Consider the following 25,245-nt stretch of genomic DNA (forward strand, 5'->3'; position numbering starts at 1 on the left):
TCCAGCATAAACACCACACACGAATGGGGATACAAGCATCATAACATCAGCCTAGGACAAAGCTGTAGTGAGGTCTGTAGTTAAACAAACTGTCCCCATGAAGAGACATGTCCATGGGGGATGAAGAAAGCTACTTGCAGCCCGTGGGAAAAGTGCTCACACCGGAGCGGGTGGATGCCAGAGAAAGCCATGATCCAGTGGGAGACCTGAATAGAGCCGGGGGGACCCAGCTTCCAGAGATAGAGAGAGAGAGCCCTTGCTTCCAAACTAGAGCAGCCTATCCTTAGGGGACTGCACCCCTTGGATGAGTGACCTGCATCACAACAATTTTGGGATGACTGCTTGCCTGTGGAAGTGACCCCATGGGATAGCAGGAAAAAAACTCCTCTCCCTGAACAAACAGAAGACCTTGAGTGACTGTAAGAGACGGTCCAAAGTTTCCCTCATTTGCCTTATGACCATCACAAGGACAGAGACTAAAACCCTGAAGACCCCGACAGGAGTTCTGGCCTGGTTGAGGTGGATGCTTGCCAAGTGATTTTTTGCAGGTGCGCTTGCTGTGCCACCATGGTACACTGCTTCGAGCAGAGATTGGCAAGGGATGGCTTGCTCCGTACACTTACACGTGCTTCATGATACACTCTCATCACAATAGCCCATGAATTTCCCCACCTCTCAGCCAGATGCCAGTCACTTTAGAGAAGGTAACTTTGGTGATTCCCTGTGGAAGATCCCTCATCTGCCTCACAACCTCTGTCAAGGACAGAGTTTGTAGCCCCCCACCAAGGACTGAGACAGATCCATATAATTCTAACACAGGGGTGCTGGCCTGACTGAAGCGGGATGTCTGCCAAGTGTTGCCTGCAGGTGTGTTTGATGGACCAAGACTGGGTCCCCATGGGAACCAGTCCTGAAACAACAGGTCCTGCTCACTGCTGGGACTGGTTTGTCCTGTTCGGAACTGGACTGTGTGTTCTTGTTTTCAACTGATTTATTCTCCACTGTCCTGTACCTGTTCCCTTGATGTACCATCCTGTTCCCACCCCCTTGAAGACTATAAAAGACCTCTGAGTTAACCAAAGACTTTGAGATTGTCCCCAATGTGACAAGACAGATGTATTGGCAGGACCACAAGGATTTCGTCTCTCCATTGGTAGCTATTTCCCCCCGCCTTTTTCTCTCTCTATCTATCTTTTATCTCCTTTCTAATCCTTCTATTGCATTTCCTGTGGACACTCAATAAAAAGTGCATTTGTTTTTATTAATACTGAAAGTCCCCCTGCTGTGTGTCTTTTCCACTCTGAGATTGGTAAAACGAACCATCCTGACCCCCGCTTGTACAAGCAGATTGTGACAGTGACAAACTGACCAAAACCCCCACAACTTGTCTCTCTCTGCTGTTGGTGGGAAGGAGGGAGGGGATGGGGGGGGGAGAAGGTGTTTTAAAGGCTTATTTTACTTCTCATTATCCTCCTCTGATTCTGCTAATGATAAATTTATTCCTTTAAATTTGAACTTGTTTTGCCCTTAGAGTGTTTTTTTCCTCCAAGTCTTTATCTCAACTCATGAGCCTGTCAGTCATCTTTTTCCCCCTCCTTTGCCCATCTGTAGCAGGAGAGGGTAAGTGAATGACTCTTGTGGGTGCCTGGCATTTGGCCAGTGTCAAACCATGACATACGGCAACTTAACCTTCAATACTACCTGCATCTGCAATGTTATCTGCACTCAGTTGTTGGACATAACAAGCGCTACATATATCATTCCACATGCAGATAGCATTGCAGATCCTGTTACATGTGTCCATAGCATTGCACAATTCTGTGGAGACAGCAGCATCACTACAGATGTACACATGTAGCACACCAGGGCTCAGCACTGCTCAGACCAAACATACACAATACCACACCATGTATGGTGTTTGCCCCCTCCATATCCACATACTCCCCTCCTCTTAGTACTGGAAGGACTAAGTAGGGGACACTGCTGCAGGGGAATGATCCACAAGCACTCACCACCCGGGGAGATGCTAAGGGCACAAAGAACCTCACCCTGGGCAGAAGGCTTCAGGGATTTACACAGTCCACCAGGACTCTGTGGGGCTTCAGCCAGACTCTTTTTCTGGTAGCAGCAGGAGGAGACACCATGGATCACAGTGGAGAGGAGATACTCAGCAATGCCCCTCCAGCCTACTGCTGGCCTAGCAGCAGCTCCAGCTGAAATGATCACTAGAAGACACTCACAGCCCATACTGCATGTGTTGAACATGCCCAAGAGAAATCCATTAATTGCATCTGACACTCAAGCAGCTTCAACACGGACCTGACTACAGCCTTACCTTACCTCTTGCAGAAGAGGATAAGTGGCCACCAACAACTGCAGTGGAGCCAGAGTTTGTATCTCCAGGCCCCACTGCAGAACACACTCTGCACTTGCTTTTTGCAGTGACATCGCTGCTTCAGCAGTGGGAAAATAGATGTGAGCCAGGCAATATATAAAACAGAAAAAACAGGGGCAAGCCAGTTTTACTTATCAGCATGCTTCTGCTACCTTTCTGTTACTAAATGCCCCAACATTGTCAGGATAAAGAAAATCCTCTAACACTGTCTTTCCAGTGTTAACAAGTAAGGCATTACTTTATCCTTGGTCCAGAGGGGTGTGTATGGCCCACAAAATTCCAGTCTCCATACAGACATTGATGCAAAATTTTTTCACTTATATAAACGTTGTTAGCAAACAAATAAATTAATTATAATTGGTTCTAAATTACATAACTCTCATAATTAGTATTCTGTCTTTTATTGGCCATTGAATTCTTGCTTCTTATGCTAATTAGTCCTTATTTTAGTCTTCTTAGTATCTTTTTCCTCCAGTAGGGACTTTCCAACATATATACTGAGTCTTTGTAAGCCCTTTATCTTCTGGTTTCTGTGAAAAGGTCCTTATAGTCCATAATTTCTGCATTCTAGATATCCAGCTTCCACAATATATCTCCTTCTCTCCAGTTCTGTTCATTGAAGCTTGTCTGAGTTAGTTTAGCAAAATGTAAAGTTTCAGTAATTTTCCAAAGCTGTGTTCCCATAAAAGGAGCATATGACAACTTTACTAAATGCTGGCTAAAAGTGATTTAAGACTAACACACTACCTATAACTTACATACCGGTTATGATTAATTTTTAAAAATAATTAGAAGATAATTAAAACCATTAATTTAAAAATTAGAGAAGTTATATAATTTCCAACATTTGGGTCTAGGAAAGGGAGCAGCTAAAGCCCACAGATGTATCTGACTGTAAAAATGAAAAGTAAAAAGAAGGAAAAAAGCCTGGGGAATCAGAGGTTCTAGTTAAAATGACACCTTCTGTCTGAATCCCCAAAGATCCTATCCATGTTTTCTTTGTTTGGATGAGGGAGAATAAAGAGAGAAATAAGAGAATAAAAAAAATAAAAATAAAATTAAAAGAGGTCAAGAACATTATTAAGAACAATTTATATTCTGAGCTTAGGTAACTCATGTGTTGTAGGTAGACACAGTTGCCATTGCAATTACTGTTATAAATGTAGGTATCATTTCAGACTCCATTTCTTCTGCAGATACCATTATAGGTTAAGATTCCATGGCAGAGAGAAATTCATCTGCAGATGAGTATACCCCAATGCAGTTACCATCACACATACCATTCATAACTTGCATCTAAGCTCTGTCTTCCAGCAACCAGGCATGTTGTGTCACCACCTGCACAGGTTGAACACATTCCTCCTACCTAACTCCCAAGGCACAATGGTGGACACTCCTTTGAGAGCAAAGGCTGCAACTCCAACACAGAGGTCTGCACCATCTACCCTGGCTACGGCCAGCTTCTCTATCCAGACAGAGCTGCCAAATGGAGAGGCTGCAGTGCAGATCTCTCTTTGCAGGAAGTGAATAGATCTTTCTCTAGGGCAGGAACAGGCAGCAAACCTACCTGCAAAAGGTGTGCCCAGGTGGAGGACCACCTGTTGTTAAGAAAGGCAAGAGGCAGTGAGAGCGCTGTATAGTATCAGGAAGGCTGAGAAGGAGTTCTTTCCCAGGAAGGAGAGAGTCTGATGGTTCCAAGCACAGTTTGCAGTAGACCCACAGCCCAAAGCCTAACAGCAAGAGACTCCCTCAGTGACAAACAGAGAAGGGGAGAGGACCAAGAGAACACACAGAAGGGAGGAAGGTTGGTATGGAAGAATCGAAGCTTGGAACAGCATGGACCTGCAGTAAGAACAGTCTTCCCCCAAAGCCACAGGTGCTCTTGTAGAACCTTTCCAGAAGACAGAGGTGCCCTTGCAGAACCTTTCACTGATCCGTAGAAAAGACTCAGCAGGAGAGGCACTGAAGATGAGTAAGGCAGCTTCATCTACTCCTCATATAACAACCAGGAAGGCAATATAAACTGTTCCCCATATAACAATCAGCACAACTAAGAAGAGGGTAACAGCAGGAAGAGACTCTCTTCTGAGAAGCATGAAGGCACTATTTACTGGCCTGCTGCACTCTCCAGATTATGCTGCTTACCATGGACTACTAACAGAGATGTCACCGAGAGAGTACCAAGACTCACACAGTCCATCCATTACCGGCTGCAGCTGTTTCATGTGGGTGCCATTGAGAAGCATCAAGAAGGATTACAGATCCCTGGGAGCAGCAGGAGCTGCTGACTCTGGAGCACAGGTAGCTTTTTCATCAACCTTCCCAGTCAAAGCAAAGGGGTTTGAAAGAGCCAGTCTAATCTGGGGAATCAACAAGTGGTTACAGGACTGGTGCCACAGCCAAGGGTTTGGCTGCTTAGATTACCAGACTTGCTTTGAACAACCTGGTCTACTGAGGGCAGATGCAGTCCATCTGTCAGAAAAGACAAAGAGCATCTTCACTCACAGGCTTGCCAAGCTGGAGAGGAGGGCTTTAAACTACAGCTTCTGAGAGAGGAGAGCTTCAGTCCATCCCACTCCTATCACAAAGAGCAAGAGATGTCCCAAGCCTCATGGCATCCTGGTCCAGGCCTGCCTGCATACAGATGCAAGGGCTTCTCCAGCATCATTGGCATGGAGTCATTTTGTTACCACCTCAGCCCCTTCTCAGAAGCTGTGGCAAATGTTCCTGCCCCTTTTCTCTCCAGAAACAAATGGAATTATTTTCTGCAAGCACTCCTGCAAATTGTAAGGGGAAAATTGGCTTGAGCAGCAGAACAAGCAGGATCCAGTGCAGAATGCAGTGGGCCACGACCCTTTGCTGCTGGGGCAATGCCTGCTGATCTTTGACATTTTGCAAAGAGAGATAGTGATGTGGCAGTGCAGCCAAAGCAAGGGCTTTGTGAAAGGACATGAGATGGGTTTGGCTGCTCAGGAAACCACAGCTCCCTTCCCACAAGAGCGGGTGCTGATAGTGGGCTGGGCAGCTCCCCACTAGCACTGTCCCAGAGCACTGCCTGATCTGCGAGTAGGAGGAGGCAGAGCAGCAGGAGAGCAAACACTAGAAGATCTGCAGGTGAGTCAGAGTGTTCATAGGGGCCTGGTTGCTCTTGGAAGACACATCTGTGCACAGGAAGTTCCTTTCTCATGTTTCATGCTCCTACCCTCCAAATCTAACAGAGGGCTAAGCTGGTGTTGGGTAAGAGCATATTCAAGGAGCCTCTTCCAGCACATGATTTGTCTGGGTTGAGCTGGGTGTGGGTATGCTGTGACACAAACACTGCAGAGGCATGGCTTTTACAGTGGTGAGGGCAGCAATGCTGCCCCAGTGGAGAAGGCATTCCTGTGAAGAGGCCCATCAGTCAGATTCTCCCCACTATGGAAGAGAATGAGGAGAGCAAAAGGGCCAAAATGTCATCTGCTGGCCTCCAAGGACAAGATGGCAGTAGGTGTGGGATTCTTGTCTCCTTTCCACCATCCAAGGGAGGAGCTGCAGAGCTCAGGGTGTGCCGGAGAGTCTGGCAGGGGATACCAGTTTTGCTGCAAATGGTGCTTGTGTGGGAAGAAAAGCAATGTGTAGATGCATGCCTGCTTGCACCCACACCCCTCGGCTCTCCCCCTCTAGGTCATGGAGGTCCTTGCCCTGACCCTGGTTACTCTTCTGGCTCTGCTGCCCCCAGCCCAGCCCTGCTCCTCAGAGATGAACAAGGTCAAGGACCTCCTGGAGGTGAACTGCACAGGAAAGGCTCTCAGCACAGTGCCCCCAGACCTGCCTGCAGGCACAGGCATCCTGCTGCTCAGTGACAATCACCTGGAGTCCCTCTCCACCACTGCCTTTCTGTCCCTCATCCAGCTTCAGGACCTTGACCTGGCCAACAATGGGCTGGTAGCTCTGAGCACAGAGGGTGTGCTGGAGTCCCTAAAGGAGCTCACCCTCTCTCACAATGCACTGGCAGCCCTACCTGACCTGAAGGGCCTGCCTGCACTCACCCACCTGGCTGTGGCTCACAACAGCCTGGAGACATTGGCCCCAAGGGCTTTCTGCGCAGTGTCCCAGCTGCAGAACCTGGACTTGCGAGGGAACAAGATGCGGCAGCTGCCCCAGGAGGCCTTTGCAGGGCTGAAGGCACTCAAGGAGCTGGACCTCTCAGACAACCTCCTGAAGGAGCTACCCAAGGAGTTGCTGCAGGACCTGCAGAATTTGGAGACCCTCTGGCTCTCAGGGAACCAGCTGCAGACCCTGCCAACTGGCTTTTTCCCAAAGGGGCACCTCTTTATGTATGTCTTCCTCACTGAGAATCCCTGGCATTGCAACTGTGACCTGCACTACCTCCAGACCTGGATCCAGAAGAATGCTGACATTGTTTACCAGCCAGAGCGGGGTCTGGAGCAAACAAAGGTGGAGGTTGCACCTGAGAAGGTACTGTGCCACAGCCCTGCTGAGCATAGGCAGAAGCCCATCATTCACTTCAAGCTTAACTGCAGCATTGTGGAGGATGTGGATGAGGAAGGAGGGGATGAATATAATTATGGGGAAGAAACAAGAGAGAAAGCTACCATGACCAATTTTCCCCCACATCCATTTATCCCCAAAGAGCACACTACCATGCCCTGTGCTATTACCTCATCTTGCCTTCCTACCCTTACTACCACAAGATCTCCCCTCACCAGATCTTCCCTCAGCACCCCTTGTACCTCCACCCTTTCCCCAAACACTTTGTTTGTTGTGCTGACAAGCATCAGAGCTCCCAGCATCACCATTCCTGTACCAGCTAGTCTCACCATGACACCCACACAGACCCCCAGCACTGCCACCATTCTCACAGCTGCTACCACCATCACCCTGCACAGACCTGCCACCCTTGACAATGCCACCTCACTGCCAACAACTATGAGCAGCAGCCCTTCTAGCACCAGTGGCCATCCCCAAACCACCCTTGCTGCCAGCAGTGTCTATGGTAGTCTTATGGGGTCCACTGGCACAATTCCCACCACTTCCACAGCAGTGCCTTCCACTGCCATGCTAGAGGCCCCAACACTACCACCTCCCCTGGACACCACACACTTCACCCAACCTGCATGCTCCCCGCTACCTGCTCCTCCTCCCCTCTGCCCATGCTCCATCCCAGGACAGGCTGTACCTGTGCTGCGTTTGGAGGCAGGTGGGGAGGCTCTGCAGTGGGGGCAGTGGGTGCTGAGGCACTGCTGCCTGTTGCACTGGGTGCTCTACCTGTCTTCCTTGGCTCTGCTGGTCCTGACCATGCTGGCTCTAGCAGGTTGGCTGACATGGATGTGTCTGGTGGGACAACCTTCCTGGCACCAGTCCCTGCAGACCCAAGAGGTGCAGTATCCACTGCTGGAATGGAGGGAGTCAACAGGAAACCCTATGATGCATCTCAGCAGCTTCAAAATTCCCCTCCAGCAACCTACATTCTGTACAATCAAGGAAGTGGAGTTGTGCCCTGAGGTTACGTACTGCACAATTAAAGATCTGGGGATACTGCGCAGTCCTCCTGCAAGTTACTCCTTCTGCACCACAAAGGAGTTGTGGGTTCACCACAGTCCTCTGCATACATCAGTCAAGCCTTTCTCCAGGAAGCTGATGGTCACAGACCTTAGCTTCCTGAGGACCCCATCTGCTTACAGCCTAGACAGGGGTGTTGAGGCCATCGGTGATGTCAGAGTAAAATATGCAGGTAACACCATGTAAATATGTTACACACACGTGTACACTCAGAGAAAGAGATTGAGAGTCACGGCTCTGCTTGATATGCTTTGTTTTACAAGGGAAAGATCTACTCTCCTAGGAGGAAGCCATCTAGCTCCTTCCTCTAGTGTTCTCAAACAGCCTGAGGTTTCCAGAACTTGGGGACTTGGCAGAGGAAGATAATGTCCTAAACTGGTCAGTGATAGTCTGGGGCTGCCACTGCCTGGTTTTGGGGTGCATGAGGGCAAGCAGAACTTATGTTGTGCTCTGTCACACCTGCTTCTGCTCAAATTATGCACACAAAGATGCAATACACTTTCCACTCAGTGCCAGGTTCTTAATCACATAATAAATATTCTGTGCCTGAATTTAAAAGGGGTGCTGGTTTGATTTCATTGGACCTGCCACAAGTCCTGGCAGGACAGTGAATGAGAAATTTGTCTTCAGTATTTGGAATAGTGAAGGCAGGGAAGAAAAGCCCATGGAACCCCAGAATCCTAGAATATCCTGAGTTGGCAGGGACCCCTGAGGATCAAGTCCGATTCCTGGCCCTGTACAGACACCACAACAATCCCACTCTGTGCCTGAGAGCATTGTCTAAATGCTCCTGGAGCTCTGGCAGCCTTGGAGCTGTGACCATTCCCTGGGGAGACTGTTCAGTGCCTGACCACCTTCTGGGGGAAGAACTTTTTCCTAATATTGATCCATTTGGATGTCTCCATGAGGGGGGCACATGAGGGTCCTGCCCCAGGTCCCAGAGAGAAGAGATCAAAGCTGGCCTCTGCCTCCCCTGAGGGGAGGTCTCCACAATGAGGTCTCCCCTCAATGTCCTCCAGACATGTCAAGTGCCCTCAACTGCTACTCATACCCTTCCCCTCTAGACCCTTCCCCATTTCTGTGACCTCCTTTGGATACTCTTTAACAGCTTTAGATGTTTTGTGTATTGTGGCATTCAAAACTGCACACTTGCACTTCTATTCATGAATTTGGCCCCAAACATGTGATTCTCCCTGTGGTACTGAATCACACAGGAAAAAGCATTGCACTGGCAGGTAATAAGGAAAGTGCAAGTGTTGATGCTTCTGCATGACCCCTTATAGGATGGCCGGATATGGAGGAGTAGGGTGGGAGGCTTTGAAGGTGTCCTGGTTTGAGAGGAAGTAGGTTTTTTTGGGATGCTGTGGTCAAACCAATAGGTGCTCAGATTTGAATATTGGCACCTGGTGTGGCCACTGAGGACATGGATACGCCTCTGAGAACACAGGGGGTTAAAAGCTGAGAACTCCCAGGGGAAAACTCTCTTGGTTCCTGTGGGTGAAAGAGCTCAGAGCTGCCCTGCCCGGCTCCGAGCTGGGCGGGGAGGGGAAGCCACGAGGCCTGAGTCAGGTAGGCTGGGGGCCTGGACAGAGAAGGGAGGAGAAGGCCCTGCAAGATGGAAGGATGGAGGAACCCGGAGAGACATCGGGCAGCCTTCCCACCCCGCCAGGAGAGGGAGGGAGAGAGAGAGAGAGGGCTGGTGTCTGTGTCTGTGTTACCTTGAGATGTGATAACACCGCCAGCGAGAAGGAGAAGGGGGGAGTGCGGGGAGAAGGTGCCAGCAGGGCAGCCGTGGGAGTTCTGCACGGGCCGAGCCTGAGACTTTTAACCCTTTTTAGATGATGGGAACCTTACAAATGCTGATTCCTCCTGGAGTTAAATGAGAAGAGAGATAGAGATGAAATAGGAGGAAATGGGCAAGTGTGATGGAGGTTGGTGCAAGTGAAAGATGTCAGAAGAGCTGAGAAGAATCCTAGGTGGGAGGAGGTGATGGAGTGGCCTTTGGCTGGACTTTTCTTGTATAGCCATGGATGGAACCACTTTTTCCTCTGACACAGAGACCGCATTTAGGGGGAGGCAGTGACTCGGAGCCAAGGAAGTGCAGTGATGTGATGGAAGGCGTGAACAGAGACGACGACAGGTGAGGAGGGTGGTGGTGGTGCCCTCCGGGAAGAAGAGGATCTCTGTTCTTGAGACCCCTTGGCCCCAGGGGGTGAAATTTGGGGGAGACAGGTGTCCCAAAAGTGAGGGACTGTACCTTTTTTGGAACTGGGCAAAGCATCCTTGAAAAGGAAGACCCTAGAAGCAGCTCTGGTCCATGTGCAGTGGTGAGAGCACTGGGCATGGAAGGAAGAGGTCACGCTGGCAGATGATCTCCAGGCGGTGCCATGTGTGACTGGGAAACACAAGAGGTTCCAACTGTGTTTCCAGGGGAAGCCTATGGTGCAAGAGAGACTCTGTTCTCCTTGATGATTTGGGAGTTGATTATTTAAAAGATGGTGATGGACTGTGAGTGGATGATTTGAAGGGTGGATGTTTGGGAAATCTGGCAGGGGGGGAGGAGGAGGAATGAGACATGTAAGGTTTTCACTCCAAATTGTGTGTGTTTCCCTTTATGTAGAGCTGTAGTTTAATAAAGTTTTTCCTTTTTATTCTTAAGCTGGAGCCTGCTTTGCTCTATTTCTGATCACATCTCACAGCAGATACCAGGGAGAAAGTATTTTCATGGGGGGCACTGGCATTGCGCCAGGGCACGGACATTGTGCCAGGCAGGTAATAAGGAAAGTGCAAGTGTTGATGCTTCTGCATGACCCCTTATAGGATGGCCGGATATGGAGGAGTAGGGTGGGAGGCTTTGAAGGGCAACAGATATGACTTGTAAGGGATTACACTGGGACAAAGCACTCCAGAGCTGGCCAAATGTTGTGATCACCTGTCTAGATGTCATTCAAACATTTTGGGAGGTGTGAGAACGAGGCAACAGTCACCATTGGTGGGGGTCGAATGGCTTGCTCCAGTACTCACTCATAAATGCAGCAGCTGGATCCTATGAATCGTTTTTCCAGCCTGAAATGCAGTTCCAGTTCTAATTGCCCCAAATATATTGTCAAACTGCTGTAAGTCAGCATGGCCTTCTGCTAGATTAACTACTGGAGTGTCCACAGGTGGGGAACATGTGCTTGTGCTTGACCAGCATGATTATGTGTGCTGGTGAAGGTCTGGTGTGCACGTGTGTCCATGGACATACACGTACTACATTTGTAAGGAGGCACTTGTCTGACTGTAGGTGCTGTCCTCTAACCACACCATCCTTTCTATACCTATTTCCTGAGAAAACAATGAGGGAAGCAGCTCCAGTGCTGGCACAGTCTGAAAGCCCCAACAGTGGGGCACATACATCTGGGGAACAGAGCTGTGGAAAAAAATCTGTTTATCTTGGTGGACAGAAAGGTGAACAAGGTCCAGCAATGCACCTGGCAGCAAAGGGAGACAGGGCCAGCAGGCAAAAGGAAATGATTATCCCCTTTTCCTCAGAACTCTTTAGACTACAATTTTTTGTCTTCTGCATATCTGAAGCCACCCAGTTCTCTCCCCACAGGCACTACTGGTATCCTAGTATTTCTCAGAATCCCATTACCTTTGCCTCTCCTTGCAACTCCTCCCTGGAATTCTCCCACCTCCTCACACAACAAGCACTCCAGGTCACTCCAGGAATCCAAGACCTCTCAGAACCACCTAGGAACCCCAAAGCCCCCAGGACCCCCTATTCCACCCCACCATCAACCCCCACAAATCCTGGCACCCCGAGGACATAATTTCTCAGGATCCCCTATGCACCCCAAGACCCCTCTCAGTCCTGAGACACACACATACACCCTCGTGCCCAGTGAACACAGGCACACAGAGTCCCAGTGCCCAGCATCACCCACCCAGGACACTCAGGTCACTGGTCTCTTGCTCTTCTCCTGTTCCTTGTGAGAAGCACCTGAATGTCTGGGTTCCCCACCAGAAACAAGAAGACCCAGACAGACAGTTCAGGAAGCTGTTTTATTCAACCCAAGTGTGGGGGGAAATTGAGGGATTCCTAGCTCCCAGCGAAAGGCTCAGACAAGGGAATTGAGTATTCCTGGAAGCAGAGGGCTACATGTGGGGAAGCTTTATGTTCCACAGGTTCACAACAGTCTAGGTCATGTACCCTGTGGGTGAAGGGTTGCTGGAAACCAGAAGGAACCCACTCTGGGAGAGGGATCTGGACACTTTTGTCCCTTAGAGGTACCCATGGGTGCTACCTGGATAGCCCATGGGGTGCAGAGAGTATAATCTAAGCATTATTGGGAGTTTCAGTTGATCTCAAGGGGTCCTTAAGGCAGCTGGGGGCACGCAAGGCAGGGGGTACAGTGAGAACACAGGCTTGTAGGTCAGTATAGGCATGAGGTAAGGTGCCTCGGGTGATCCAGCGCCGGGTACCCGGCTGGTAGGCGTGGATCAAGTGTGTGTCCTGACAGGTGTCATGACTGTACCCTCCCAGTACAAGCAGCTCCCCTCCCAGCACAGCTGCACCCCCAACTACGTGTGCACGGGGAAGAGGGCTAAGGAGGACCCAGATGTTCTGCTTGGGGCTGTAGACCTCAAAGGTCAGCTGGTCCCTGTAGCCAGTCTGCCCAGCCCGCTGACACAGGCCCCCGGCCACATAGAGCTGCCCACCTGCCTCCTCCATGACATGGCCAGCTCGGTGGCCATTCATAGGGGCCAGGAGTGTGACAGGTGCACCTGGGACATAGCGGAGCAAGGATGCCTGACACTGGTATGCTTCATCACACCCACCCGACACGTAGAGCTCACCATCCAGGGCACATGCCGCATGCCCACACAGAGCCATTGGCAGGGGCTGGCACCTCCTGGGCAGGGAGAGAGGGAGAGGTGAAGGACAGGTTAAGCTGGGCTGTCCTGCAGTGACTGATAATCTAGTGGTTCCCTGGTGAGCCATGGCTTCATTGACCACTCAGCAGGCAACACTTGCCAACAACCAATGAGCCCCAGTGGACAACATCAGATGACACAGAATGGATATCCTGCAGATGGGGCCATCACTGTTCAACACTTTGTAGTCGCCAGACCATTGGTCAGACACAGTGGGCTCCATTAATGGACAACATTGGCCATCATCCCATGAACATTATGCCTATGAGAGGAATCAAGCTACTTTTCTCATTGGCAGATGGCCAACAAGACCTGCAATGAACACGCTGCTGGCCAAAAACTCATTTGCACCCACTAAGCAACACTGGCCAACACCCAGTCCCCAAGGGACATGGTTGTTCAACACCCAGTAGACCTCTCTCGAATACCACTGCAGGTCCATTCTCCACTGGAGGCTTAGTGACACAAAGCACTCAGTGGGTACCATGGCCAAGACAAGGGGCACTGAGAGAAAAGGAAAACTAGGCGTTGTCTCAAGCAGCCTCACCTCCAGGTGTCATTGGCCAGGTCATAGCACTCCACAGTGTCTGTGCAGTAGAGCTCCCCTGAGCTGCCCCCCAGGGCATAGATGAAATTACCAAGTGCCACAGCAGCAAAGTAGCTCCGTCCACATGTCATACTGGCCAGACGCTCCCAGGAATCATCCATAGGCTGGTACCTGGGTTTGAAAGGCAAAGGGGCAGGAGACTACCTGTTACCTACGACACCATGAGCTGATGTTGGCACCGCTGAGGGCAACAACCCACCTACAACTTGCCAGTCCCATAATGCCTTGGGGTCACATGGTCACCTTGCATGGGAATATCCCCTCCTTCTGGTCAATATCAAACCCATATTGTCCTGGGGCATCTCCAGATGGAAGCCTCCCACTCCTACTCCCAAAAAGCCTGTAACAACCCAGAGTAGGAGGGCACCTCTGAGTCCTACACCCAACCCTTCCCAGAGTGTCTTGGGGCCACTTGACCAGCTGCAGTGCCACAATGTCTTGGATCCATGGGGCAGCTCTAACTCTAGCTCTAGCAATACGTCCCACAATGTCCGGGTGCCACACGCTAACTCCAAGTCCTCTGTAGCTCTCACCTGTAGACACTGGTTAAGGTGTCATGGACCCCGTAGTAGTGCTTTCCACCCAGGACGTAGAGGTTGTTGCCCACCACAGTTACAGCATGACGGAAGCGTGGGCCATCAGGAAAGTGTCCCAGTGCCCGCCACTCAACCTGCTTCACCAGCCCCACAGCACTCAGGTAGCGGTCTGCAAACCAGAGGTGTCTGCTGGGCTTCCGGGCAGTCAGATTGCCCTTTACTTTGTCTCCACCACAAACCACCAACACCTCTTGCAAGGAACGTACCCGGCACGGCAGCTGGGCCATGGGGGTGAAACTTGCTACCATGAGCTCGCGAAGGACCTTTGGGTCAGCTACCCCTGCAGTCACAGATGGGACCTTCTTCAGCTCCAGGCTGGACATGAGGGCAAAGCGAACAGATGACAGGATCTCTTTGGCTAGATCCTCCTGGCCATCTCCATTGGCCATAAGCCACCGAGATGCTGCTTCCAAGGCTTCCAGTTCATGGAGGACATTGAGACCATCAGAGCGGAGGAGGCGGATGAGGAGGTGTGCAGGGAGATCCAGGAAGGCTGGTGTAACCACCACACAGGGAAAGGTGGCCAAGATGTAGTTCTCTGCTACATGGACCACCTCATCCAACCCATAGGCCACAGCAAAGGCCAGCACATCAGGGACAGTTTCTGGGGTCAGGCCATGGGTGAAAACATCCAGGCAGAGAGTGAGGAGCCCCCAGGCCTGGTAACGCAGGGAGGTCTCAGCTGCCTCCAAGACCATGGGCCATGGCCCTGCTACAGCTCCTGTGTAGGCAAAGGAGAGGAGGAGACGCAGCTCGGCTGGGGACAGCCCTGTGACCAGCGGGTCGGCAGGGTCATGGGTGGCTTCTCGCATGGGGCAGGTGAAAAGGGCCCGGAAGAAGTCACAGGAGCAGCTCAGGGCCAGTCGCTGAACTAGGAGGAAGAAGGAATAATGGTGGGAAGCAGCAGGGGAACCTCTGCAGTGTGCAGCCCCCAGAACTCAGGTGTCCTGGTCCCATGCCCATTAAAGTCCCAGCTCTGCCAAAGGGAGCAGCCCTGTGGACACCTCTAGAGCCTGATCCCCACCAGAGGACTTGGCTGTCCCAGAGCACCCTGTCCCACTCCTCAACCCCTCATAGGGACCCCCACCTCCTGCCCACCTGGGATGACCTCGTTGCCTGCCTGGAGCTGGAGGTCACAGCCCACACCATTGACACGGAGCTGCTCCATGGCTCTTAGTGTCTCCCACTGTTCCTCCAGGGGCTTAGGACCTTCTTCCTGATGGTCAATCTCCAGACGCAGGGCACAGGCAGCCACCAGCCGGGGGGCACCCAGGGCCCGGGCAGCCTCCTCCACCTCTTTCACCTGGCCATGGGGCACAATTCCCCCGTAGGCAAAGGTGAGCACAGCCCGCCAGCCCCACAGTGTGGCCCCAGGTGGCAGGGGGACATGGGGGAGAGGATCGTGGCGGAGTTGTCTGGTTCTGCCCTCCAAGAAGCGGTGGAAGAAGGAGCTGATGGAGGCCAGGACCACAGCATGGGCCATGTCACCCTCTGGGCCCACGGCCACATCCACCAGCTGTCCTGTGGTGCGGAGATGGTCAGCCACAGCCAGGAAGTGTCCAGCATGAGCCCTATCCCGCAGGTTCCACTGGTCTGGGGCCGGCCCTTCTGCAACCCACATCTTGCCTGTGGAAACACATGGAGCAGGGTGTCAGGAAGCTGTCTCAACAGCTGGAGCCTCTGGCCCATGGCAGGAGTACGGGCTGGGGACATGGGGTCTTGCTACTGGCACTGCCACATAGCAAAGCCACTAGATCCACCACCAAAGCCTCTACCCCATGGCCAGGGCCACCATGCTCTGCTACTGCTCTATTACTGAATTTGATGCTTCTTGGCAAAACTGCAGCTCCGTAGGTGAGAACAACAGCCCATTTTACTACCCCATAGCTGAGCCTGATCTCACCTGCCTCATCCCTGAACCCTTAGCATGAAGCTACTGACCCACAGCCAACGCTGCTGCCCCACATAGCTCAGGCCACTGTCACCACTCAGACCTTCAGTCCTATAGTACACCCAATCACGCCACTCCTCAGCCATTGCCCCATAGCTGAAACTACTGATGGTCCAACAAGCAACCAAACCGCTGGCCCCAGTGAAGCACCTGACACACCTGCTTGGTGTGTGGCAGTGTCTGCTGTGCACTGCCTGTCATGTGTCACAATGCCTGTCACACATTGTGAAGCGTTACCCTGCTAGTTGTCTGCAATGTTACATGTCATGCTCCCCTGCACTGCATACTGTCGAGGTGTGCTATCATGATATTACTGCCACCCCTTGCCCCTACCGTGTTGCTTGTCCTCGTTCAGGCCATGCACTGCAGCCCCGTGAATCGCTTGCTGTATTCCATGCCCCTGCATTACTCTGTGTGGCCTGTTATGCTGTGCCGTGCACTTGTCCCCCTTACCGCCTGCTGCTGCTCTGCAGAACTTCTGTGACCCCTTAGGAATGTGCCTGGGTAATTATAGACTGGACAGAACACGTGGCCCCAGCCAGGAGCTGGGAGAGGCTCAAGCAGAGGGAGGTCCAAGACCACAGAGTCCCCAGGCTGGGACAGTGGTCACTGAATTCTCTGAGGACACGCAGCAGGGCCAGCTGAAGCTGACAGGAGCTCTGTAAACCCCATGCTACTGTGGGCAGGTACTGCTGGGGATCCCTGGCCCCTCAGGCCCCTCTCTAAACCTTGATCTTCTCCAGAACACAGGGTGAAGCAGAACCCCCTCCCAAGCCCTCAGGTAGGAAACAGACAATTGCCTACTCCCCCACCCTCATTAGGGGTTAGATAGGTCCACTACCACTTGCTGTGCTCCTGAGAGCTGTGCTGTGCTACTGATTCCCAAAGAGCTGGGGGAGAGGTTCAGCTCCAGGATGATACCAGCCCCTTGGCTCAGCCTCAAGTGCCCCCAGGAGCACCCCACAAACACCCAGGACCCCAGCAGCCCACACAGAGCACATACCAGAGGAACACAGTCTGCCATGGCTGCGACTGTGTCGCGGCATCACCGTCTCTCCCTCTGCTGTCCTCTAGTGACCCAATCTCATCTAGTCCCCTCCCCTCGGACCCCTCTCCCACGCACCTGCATCTCCCATGCCCACATTCCCTCTGTAACTCATGCACCCATTCCCTAATGTCCCATCTCTGTACCACACTGTTCCCACATGTCCAGTTGAATTCTATGTCTCCAAAAATGTTCTCACATCCTCTACAAGTCCATTTCTCAGCACTTATCTATCCTACTTGTGATTTTTTTTTTATCTAGTTAGAATTTCCCTATCTTGTTATTTCCCATCCTTCACTGCACACCTGAGCCTCCACTTTCTGCAGCCAGTAAGTAGCGAAAAAGTGCTGTCACATCAAATCTTGACCTTTTCTCCAGGCAAAATGATACAGTTCTCACCTCTCTTTGTGCACCCTGTGCCTCCATGCTCTCCATCTCTGTAGTGGGTTTGCAGGACACACTTGTTTGTTCATAGAAAAGTCAACCAGATAAATCTATAAGCAACCTGCTCCAGTTCTCAGCTGGCGTTCAGGGGTCCCTTCCAGCCTCAGATATTCCTCACTTTCAACCCTTAAGCACTTAGCTCTAGATCTCCTGAAATGCTTTTTGGAGAAAGACCCCAGGCTCCCAAACATGTTATGAGCAACCCCACAACTTCTTCTCTACCCCACCTTCCCTATCTTCAGCTCAGAACCAAGCACTTCTTCAGAACCTTTGGCTCCAGACCCTCACTGATGGGCTCAATGCAGTGTAATCCCACACCTTGTCAAGAAGCCCCACAGGGCCCACTCAACTACAAGAACCTCACCGAAGCTACAGAGTAGTGCTCACACTTGAGCACACAATACTGAGACATGGAGGCAAAGTAACTTGTGCAGAGAAATCACATATCCAGAACATGCTGCTTCCTCTTCAGCAGCTCCCTCCAGCTTTCTGCACCTCAGCCCGAATGTCAGGAAACAGCCGCATGACACCACCATGTTGTGGCAACTGCTGATTGGACCAAATCTTTATTACATGACGTCCTAAGTACATACAGCGTTTGGAAGCCAGCTCACAGGGGGAAAGGTGATTTACAGCTTGGGAGGTCCTGCCAGCCTCCAGCCCTCCTTGTTACCGATCTTCATGAGCGCTGCAGTGATTCCGAACCCCAGACATGCTGTAGTGCCAGTGAGGTAACTGTGAGCTGAAGAAAACACATCAAACCAGAAAAGATCCATTAGGCGCAAGTCCTTTGCAATAGACCTTGATAGACTGCCATTTTTCTTAAGTCCTTTGACCATCAGCAACATTGTCTGGCCAGAGGAATTGGAAAAGTGACCTTTTTATAAAATTGTGTTCTCATGCTTATGGCTTGCAATTTGAAATAGCAATTTCAGTAATCCACTGCCCCATCCCTTTAAGTGGGCAATCTTAACTGGCTCATTTGAGTGACAAAAATAACAATCACTGCTTTGAAATCTCATCAGCTCAGCAACTAGGACAAGTAAAGATTAATTATTATATTTCACCACAATTACAACTTTAAAAATATCCGTCACTTCTTTAGGTTCGAGGATGAACGTCTGCAGAAAAGAGTTGTGTCAGTACCTGCAGGAGCTGTTTAAGCCTTACAGAGGGGTATAGCAGCAACAGCAGCAGGACACAGCTTGTCCCTCAGACTATGCAACAAATTCACAAGGCAGATACTAGATTGTACTTGCTGTCTAAAATAAATCACACTTGTTGCCAAGAAAACATGGATTTCCACAACTATATTTTTTCTATCCTGCAATTTTAAGGTATAACTGATAGCTCTAACTGGCAGTACTAAGTGAGCTCTCCTTTCATTCTGTATATCATTTCACATCCCTTTTGGTATCCTCCCCTCCTGCAGCCGTATATATTTTAGCAGGCCCACACAATGCCAATGAAACTGGCATGAATAGAGGCTGAGATGAATCATTTCCAAAGAAGCCTGACAACAACATTCTTTAACATTTTTCCCCAACTGAAAAATTTCTAAAACCAGCAAGGGCACACTTCAATGTAGGCATTGTCCACAGTTACCTCTCACTCCCAAGACAGCTCCTGCTGCACAGCCGCCTATGAAATAGTTCAAAGGATCCTCCGGCTCTTCCCGGACTTGGGCACTGAGACAGGTACTTAAGCCAAACACAGCTCCCAGTGTAGCTGTAAAGAAGTAAAAAAACAAAACCAAAATCCTCAAGGACCAGAGAATTCATACTGAGCACGACTTCAATATTCGCAGTGACTACAAATGAAGATCTGCTTCCCATTTGCCAGGGACATCCTATCCCAGCTGCTACAGCGAGACTCAACATTCACTCAGTCCCACCCAGCTTCCCTGGATTTCTCCCCCTGCACTGCTGTGAGCTGGAGCCTGAGAGCACCCCACAGCCACTGCCACCAAACAGCACCGCATGCTGACAGGGTATCACCTACCAGCCCTTCCCGACAAGGCATGGGGCACCCCTGACAGCTGGGGGTAGTGGAGGGGAGCAGTGGTGTCTGTGCAGCCACCTCCCCAGGTTTGCCTGGACTCTGCACTGTAACTCAGCCCTCAAGCCCATGTGAAGCCACCTCACAGCACCAGGCAGAGCAACCCCAAGGGCTCTGCTCTCCCTATACACTGCTAGTCCTGGCACTTTCCTCCTCTGCCTGCCTCGGGCTTACAATGATTACCGGATAGTAGGAAAATGAATTGAGTTTGTAAATTATTCTTGTTTGTAAACTGACTTTGAAATGAAAAATTTTGAACTGAACTAAGAAACTACAAAGTAGAAGCACCCTGTGCACTGAATTACACACTTTGTCCTATCAGACCCTACAGTGATATAATTGCAAGCTTTGGCAAAGAGCTGTGTCAAGAAAAGCTGGGTCTGTACCTAATACAAAGTCTTGATCATAAAACATGAACCTGTCTACCAGGCAGCATCGGCAGATTTCAATTCATCTTTCTTGGGAACAACAGAAATGTCCGGGTTAAAAATCTTCAATCGCTATATAAAACCAGCAGCTCCTGTTACAAACCTATACAAAAAATTAATTACGCTGATGCCAAAATCAACTGAAAAGAGCACTGCAGAAACAAAACCGCCAGACATAGGACTGCATTTCAACTTTCCTGCTCTCTCTGCTTTGGACCAAGGCATCTGTAGGCAAAATGCACAGCCTGAGGCCATGAGGTGTGGCTCCTGAACGGCAGACAGGACAAACCCTTCCTCAGGTATGAAACTGGCAAGAGGACCCAATATGCCTGTTTAGGATTAAGGCATTTATTGAAATCATAGTTGATTACATGATCCAGTGCCTTCATAACGACCTCAGCTCATTAGAGGAGATGCCAAATCCTGGTTTAGAGTCAAACTAAGGAAAAATGGAAACCTGGTCTGACTGTGCCCCGTCTCAGAGCACCAGCACTTGGGGAGAGGCAGAGGTGGCACAAACCATTGAATTAGACTGAAAAGCAAAAGTCTGCTAAGAAGAAAACTGCACTTGACAAGGGACAGAATTAGCTTCAACCATGCAGCCCCTTCAGCTCCCTGCTCCTCTCTTCAACATCCGCTTTCTCTTCCACAGACAATTCAAGACAACTGCATAGTTTCTCCTTGTCTATAGAACATGACAGGGAAGACCTCACGTTTATTTTCCTTTTGCCACCAAAAGTATTGCATTGTTCTTTAGCAAATGCACTTTATTAAATACAATGCCTAAATACATTACGCAAAAACCTAAAATTGCTTATACTATGTTGTTGCCCACAAATTGAGTATTCTAGAAATACAAAAAAACACAATGCACCTTTTACCGTAGATTACAAAAAAATATGTTACCTCACCTGAAAATCAAGGATATGTCTTTCCATTTCACTGCTCTGTTTCTCGGCTAAACAACGACCCAAGACCGGTAGAAGAGAGAACCACAGAAACAGTGCAGGGGCAGAGGCAAGGGCAAAAGTGAGGGCGCAGCCACACCGGACACAGGCGAGGCTGGCGTCCCTGCGGAGTTCCATCCTACAATTACACAGCTGAGGGGCCCGGCCCTTACCCATCGTGACACTGTCCGCCGCCGCCGTCTGCAGTGCGGCCAGAGCCGAGCCGGGCCGCAGCAGGATGATGCGATACGCCGCCCCGACGAGGCCTGCAACACAGCACTGCGCGTCACTGCCGGGCCCGGGCCCGGGCCCCGCTCGGCCGCCCCCCCGTGCGCCTCCCTTGCCCCCGGTGCCCACCCGCAGCCGCGCCCACGCGCGTGGCGAGCCAGGTGCGCTGCGGGCACTGCTCGCCCTCGGGCCCATCCCAATAGCCCGCCATGGCGGCAAGGGCACGACCGAGCTATCGCGAGAGGACGGCGCGGCCCCGCCCCGGCCCGCTGGGGGGCGAGGCCAGAGATCGTCCCGCCGGCTCGCGCGTGGCGAGTGTGGCGGCCCCGCCCCGCCCCGCCCCGCCCACCCCTCCCGCCCCGCCCCTCCCGCCCCGCCCCTCCCGCCCCGCCCCTCCCGCCCCACCCCTCCCGCCCCGCCCCTCCCGCCCCGCCCCGCCCCGCCCCGCCCGGAGCCGGGAGCGCTGCCCGGACCGGTCTCTGCGCTCCGCGCCCGCCGCTGCCCCGGCGCACCCGCGCCGTCACTGGCCTAAGGGATTTCTGCCTCGTGTTCCCAGCTGCGGCTCCCGGGCTGTTTGCCTAATCCCGGGGCTGTGACCCTACCGTTTGTCTTTGCTGGCCGCTTGCGGGTTGGGGAGATCAGTGTGGTTTTGTTTTGTTGTGGGTGTTTTGCATTTTTGTGGGGCAGGGGTTGTTTTTTGTTTGTGGTTCGGTTTTGCTTTTGGTAGGGTGTACAACTCTTACTTATTGGCGCTTGAAATATTTTTAAGGAACTTTCAAAGATTCTGATTTAATTCTCTGTGTCTATACTGCTCTATGTTTCCTATTTCCTTCTGAAATAATAAAGATGCTTTGACACAGGTTATAGAGAGGCTGTATACATTGATTTTTATAGTTGTTAATCGTACACTAATAAAAAGACAACTCTCTACTGTGCCTTCTTGGTGATGTATGGAAAATCCCGCAATATAAAGCCAATATCCATAAAGGAGACAGAGAAGTCCTGCAATTTTATTTGAATAAAGGAGAGAATCCACTGGGACACATGCCCATGACGTTTTTTCTCTCGAGGTTTCAGAGGACGCCAGCTTCCTTTTATGACAAATTCCTGGCCGCATGTTGCCCTCTTCCCACTGGCTGAAGTACTAGGAAGGTAGAGCCTTCCCGAACCTCCTTACCACATATTCCCCCTTGAACCTGTCATTTTACCCCAAAGTTCAGAAGTTCAGGCTTGTCCTACACTTGTCTGTTTCAGGAATTGGGCTATCTGGGCTGGGTAACAAACCTGCTTGAAGTTAGTAGAGACTTTTAAGACCCATTTCAAAGACGTTAACACCCATACCCTCACCCATCGAATAAGCTTGTAAAGACATTAGCATGAATCTCCCCTATCAGTGACATCCCTTTAAGCAAAGCTGTTGCAGTTGTTTTCCCGACTCTTGAAATAACTCCAAAATCTGAGTGAAGTCTACAACTGTATCCTTGTTAGCTCAAGCTTTCTCACCTTTCTACCTCTTTTCCCTGTATGTGAAAAGCATATTAAATACTTGATTTCTGCATTTTCCAGTATGCTGAGTCCCCCACAGTATCTCTTTCCAATAGGAGCTCAAAACAGCTGGAGTGGATGCTACTGCTCCGTTATCCAAAGGAATTTTTTTGTGGTGCTCTATCCTGCATAATGCGTCTTCCACTGACAAGGGAGGCAGGACAGAGAATTCATGTATCTCCTGCTTTGCAGCAGGTACAATGCCTGTAGCTGCAAAACTCAGCACGCTGCTGTCTACAGCTTTCCACTTGCCTCGTGGATAGACTGCAGCTCACCTGTGTTGCCCTGATTTTTTAAGATTTTCTAAGCCTTTTGATGTTGACATTCTTTTAGAGAACTTTCTCACACACTTTCTGTAAATAGCACATTGTTTTGCATTCCTTCATAGAGGAGGAGAACTTTAATAGACTGTTAGTTTGTCCAGTGTCATTGGAAAGGTGGCACTGTCACCCTCCAATCCACTGTCACTTTTAGAAAACTATATATGTTAGAGTCAGAAAATAAACTTCCCCTTTTTTGCTCTTCACCTTGAGAGCAGCGGTGTGCGCCTGTGTTCTTTTCCTTTTCCTTTCCTTTTTTCCCTCCTTACCTTTTCCTTTCTTAGGAAGGTGGACATAGCGACACACCTGCTGCACACTGCTGGTAGTGGTTTATTCAGCCAATACATATCCTTGGGCCGCAGACCCTCTCCAGGCAGTCAATGCTGTTGAGAGCTGCACTAAGAGAGAACAGTTACCTTACTATAAACGGGCAAGTTCCAGGGAAAGCAATGCATAATTAATGTAACATTACTCCTAAAACACTAACTTGGTTCCAAATGGTTTTACTACAGATAAATAAACTTGCTGATACAGAATATTCGTTCCCTTAAACAGGGAGAGGGGGCTCCCATCGTACTACAAGCTGCAGATAACTGTGTTATAGATGAGTAATGCGATGGTTGACTCTCACAATTAAAGAGCAAATATGATGTAAATGTTAAGAGAAGTTTTGTAGATGTATAGTTATGCTTCTCCCTCTTGCGTTGTTATCACAGAATGGCCTGGGTAGCTGGGACATTTGTGAGGGTCAGCTTGTTACTATGTGTGAAAAATGTACATTATAGGATTGGCTCTTCTCAAATATTAAAAGGAATACTATATGTGTTATGTTGGAACGTTATGTTGTATTAATTTTGTAGTACTGTATTAATCTTTGTGAAGTAGTGTGTAAATATAGTTTGAGGCTATAACATACTATTAAAATAGAAACTATGCAATGTAAGATACTTTTTGTAACTAGCTCAAGGAATGGCTAAGATAATCAAGAAATTCTTCACACAGAGATAACAGCAACAAGACACCAAAATTCTAAAAGAAGAATTATGGTCTCCTTATCAGGAAAACCAGACTCCTTCCACCTCCTTCCAAACTCTGAGGAGCCAAACAATGATTTACAAGATGAAGGGGAGGGAAGTTGACAATAAACCGAAAAATCCCTAGTTTGAAAGGAATGTTTGCATCGTGTATGAGATATATGAATATGCAACAGGCTATTGCTTTTAAGGGTTAATCCTTTGTTGGTGGCTATGCTTTTTGGGGGCTTAATGCCCAGGAAGCATCCAGACATCTGTAACTCTTTGCTTTTTTGTTGTCCTTTATTGTCTTAACTCTGATTGTCCAAATTCTTATTGCTTTAATTGTTATTATTATTTTTATAACCATTTTATTACTATTAAACTTTTAAAATTTTAAAACAAGTGATTGGTGTTTTTCACACTATGGTAGTACCTAACCTCCAATCAAGATGTAAGAAAATGATCTCCACCACTGGACAGTGAAGACGTAGTTGATCTACGAAACTTTGGGAGCGGCTAAAGGGTTAAAAGATGGAACATCCATTGTGTGGATGAGCAGATAGTGACAGAATCCTTTGCTCCTGGCACACTGTATTATTTTCTCTATTCAGTCTTCTCTTGTATTTTTAAATAAGGTTTCAATAAACTTCCTAAATTTTTTGAAAGTATCATATCTCACAAACAGGGACTGGTCTGGGATATACGCCTTGCCCCGGTGGCCCTAGGACTTTTCGAAAGATGCACGCCCCTGCCAAAAGTTTGGCAGATTCTATCAGAATTTCCCAGCACTACCAGTGGTCACGGTTGGAACCCCAAAGACACCAGGAGACTGAATAAAGAAAAAAGGGGATGGGGAGGTGAGTACCATCCTCATAACTATTTGCCCAGATTGTAATTCCATAATTCCGGTGTATAAAAGTCAGCTTCAAACAAGTAATACATGGGACCTGTCCTGGTCTGTTGAAGCTTCAAGATATTGGACAGTCAGAAGGAAAAAACAGTGGGACATGTGGGGGGAGGGAAAAACAGCAGGACACATGGGGGGACTCCATGGAGAGGGACCCTGTGGCTGGCAGGACATGTGAGACTGAAGGATTTTGGGGACTTGGGAGTGGGGCAGGCACTGAAGGGTTTGTGGCAGGGGTTGCCCATCAGGGAAGACTGTGCTCATGTCGGGACGGGG

The 25,245-nt window shown here is 49.9% G+C and overlaps 3 protein-coding genes across 4 annotated transcripts; 1 reads left to right on the forward strand and 2 right to left on the reverse strand.

Annotated features, from left to right (window-relative positions):
• Positions 1-6,061: 6,061 nt before the first annotated feature.
• Positions 6,062-8,143, forward strand: LOC311162803 (uncharacterized protein; the record flags this gene model as incomplete). Its single annotated transcript, XM_084221350.1, has 1 exon — positions 6,062-8,143. One exon carries the CDS (start codon positions 6,062-6,064, stop codon positions 8,141-8,143), a length of 2,082 nt encoding a protein of 693 aa, XP_084077476.1.
• Positions 8,144-12,005: 3,862 nt separating this feature from the next.
• Positions 12,006-16,496, reverse strand: KLHL33 (kelch like family member 33). Of its 2 annotated transcripts, none has more exons than XM_084220995.1 (5): positions 16,485-16,496; positions 15,179-15,706; positions 14,018-14,951; positions 13,425-13,595; positions 12,006-12,855 (listed from the first exon to the last, which is right to left on the reverse strand). In XM_084220995.1, the coding sequence occupies exons 2-5, from the start codon at positions 15,699-15,701 to the stop codon at positions 12,279-12,281; spliced, it is 2,205 nt and encodes a 734-aa protein (XP_084077121.1). In that variant the 5' UTR covers positions 15,702-15,706; positions 16,485-16,496; the 3' UTR covers positions 12,006-12,278. The 2 variants fall into 2 exon arrangements, with proteins under 2 accessions (XP_084077121.1, XP_084077120.1); XM_084220994.1 differs by lacking the exon at positions 16,485-16,496 and adding an exon at positions 16,365-16,483.
• A 1,574-nt stretch (positions 16,497-18,070) lies between these two features.
• Positions 18,071-21,452, reverse strand: NDUFA11 (NADH:ubiquinone oxidoreductase subunit A11). The gene is made up of 4 exons (XM_084220939.1): positions 21,311-21,452; positions 21,127-21,219; positions 19,126-19,248; positions 18,071-18,262 (listed from the first exon to the last, which is right to left on the reverse strand). Exons 1-4 carry the CDS (start codon positions 21,390-21,392, stop codon positions 18,150-18,152), a joined length of 411 nt encoding a protein of 136 aa, XP_084077065.1. The 5' UTR covers positions 21,393-21,452; the 3' UTR covers positions 18,071-18,149.
• Positions 21,453-25,245: the final 3,793 nt, after the last annotated feature.

Source organism: Fringilla coelebs (assembly GCF_963513975.1).
Source record: "Fringilla coelebs genome assembly, chromosome: 24".
Classification (NCBI taxonomy): domain Eukaryota; kingdom Metazoa; phylum Chordata; class Aves; order Passeriformes; family Fringillidae; genus Fringilla; species Fringilla coelebs.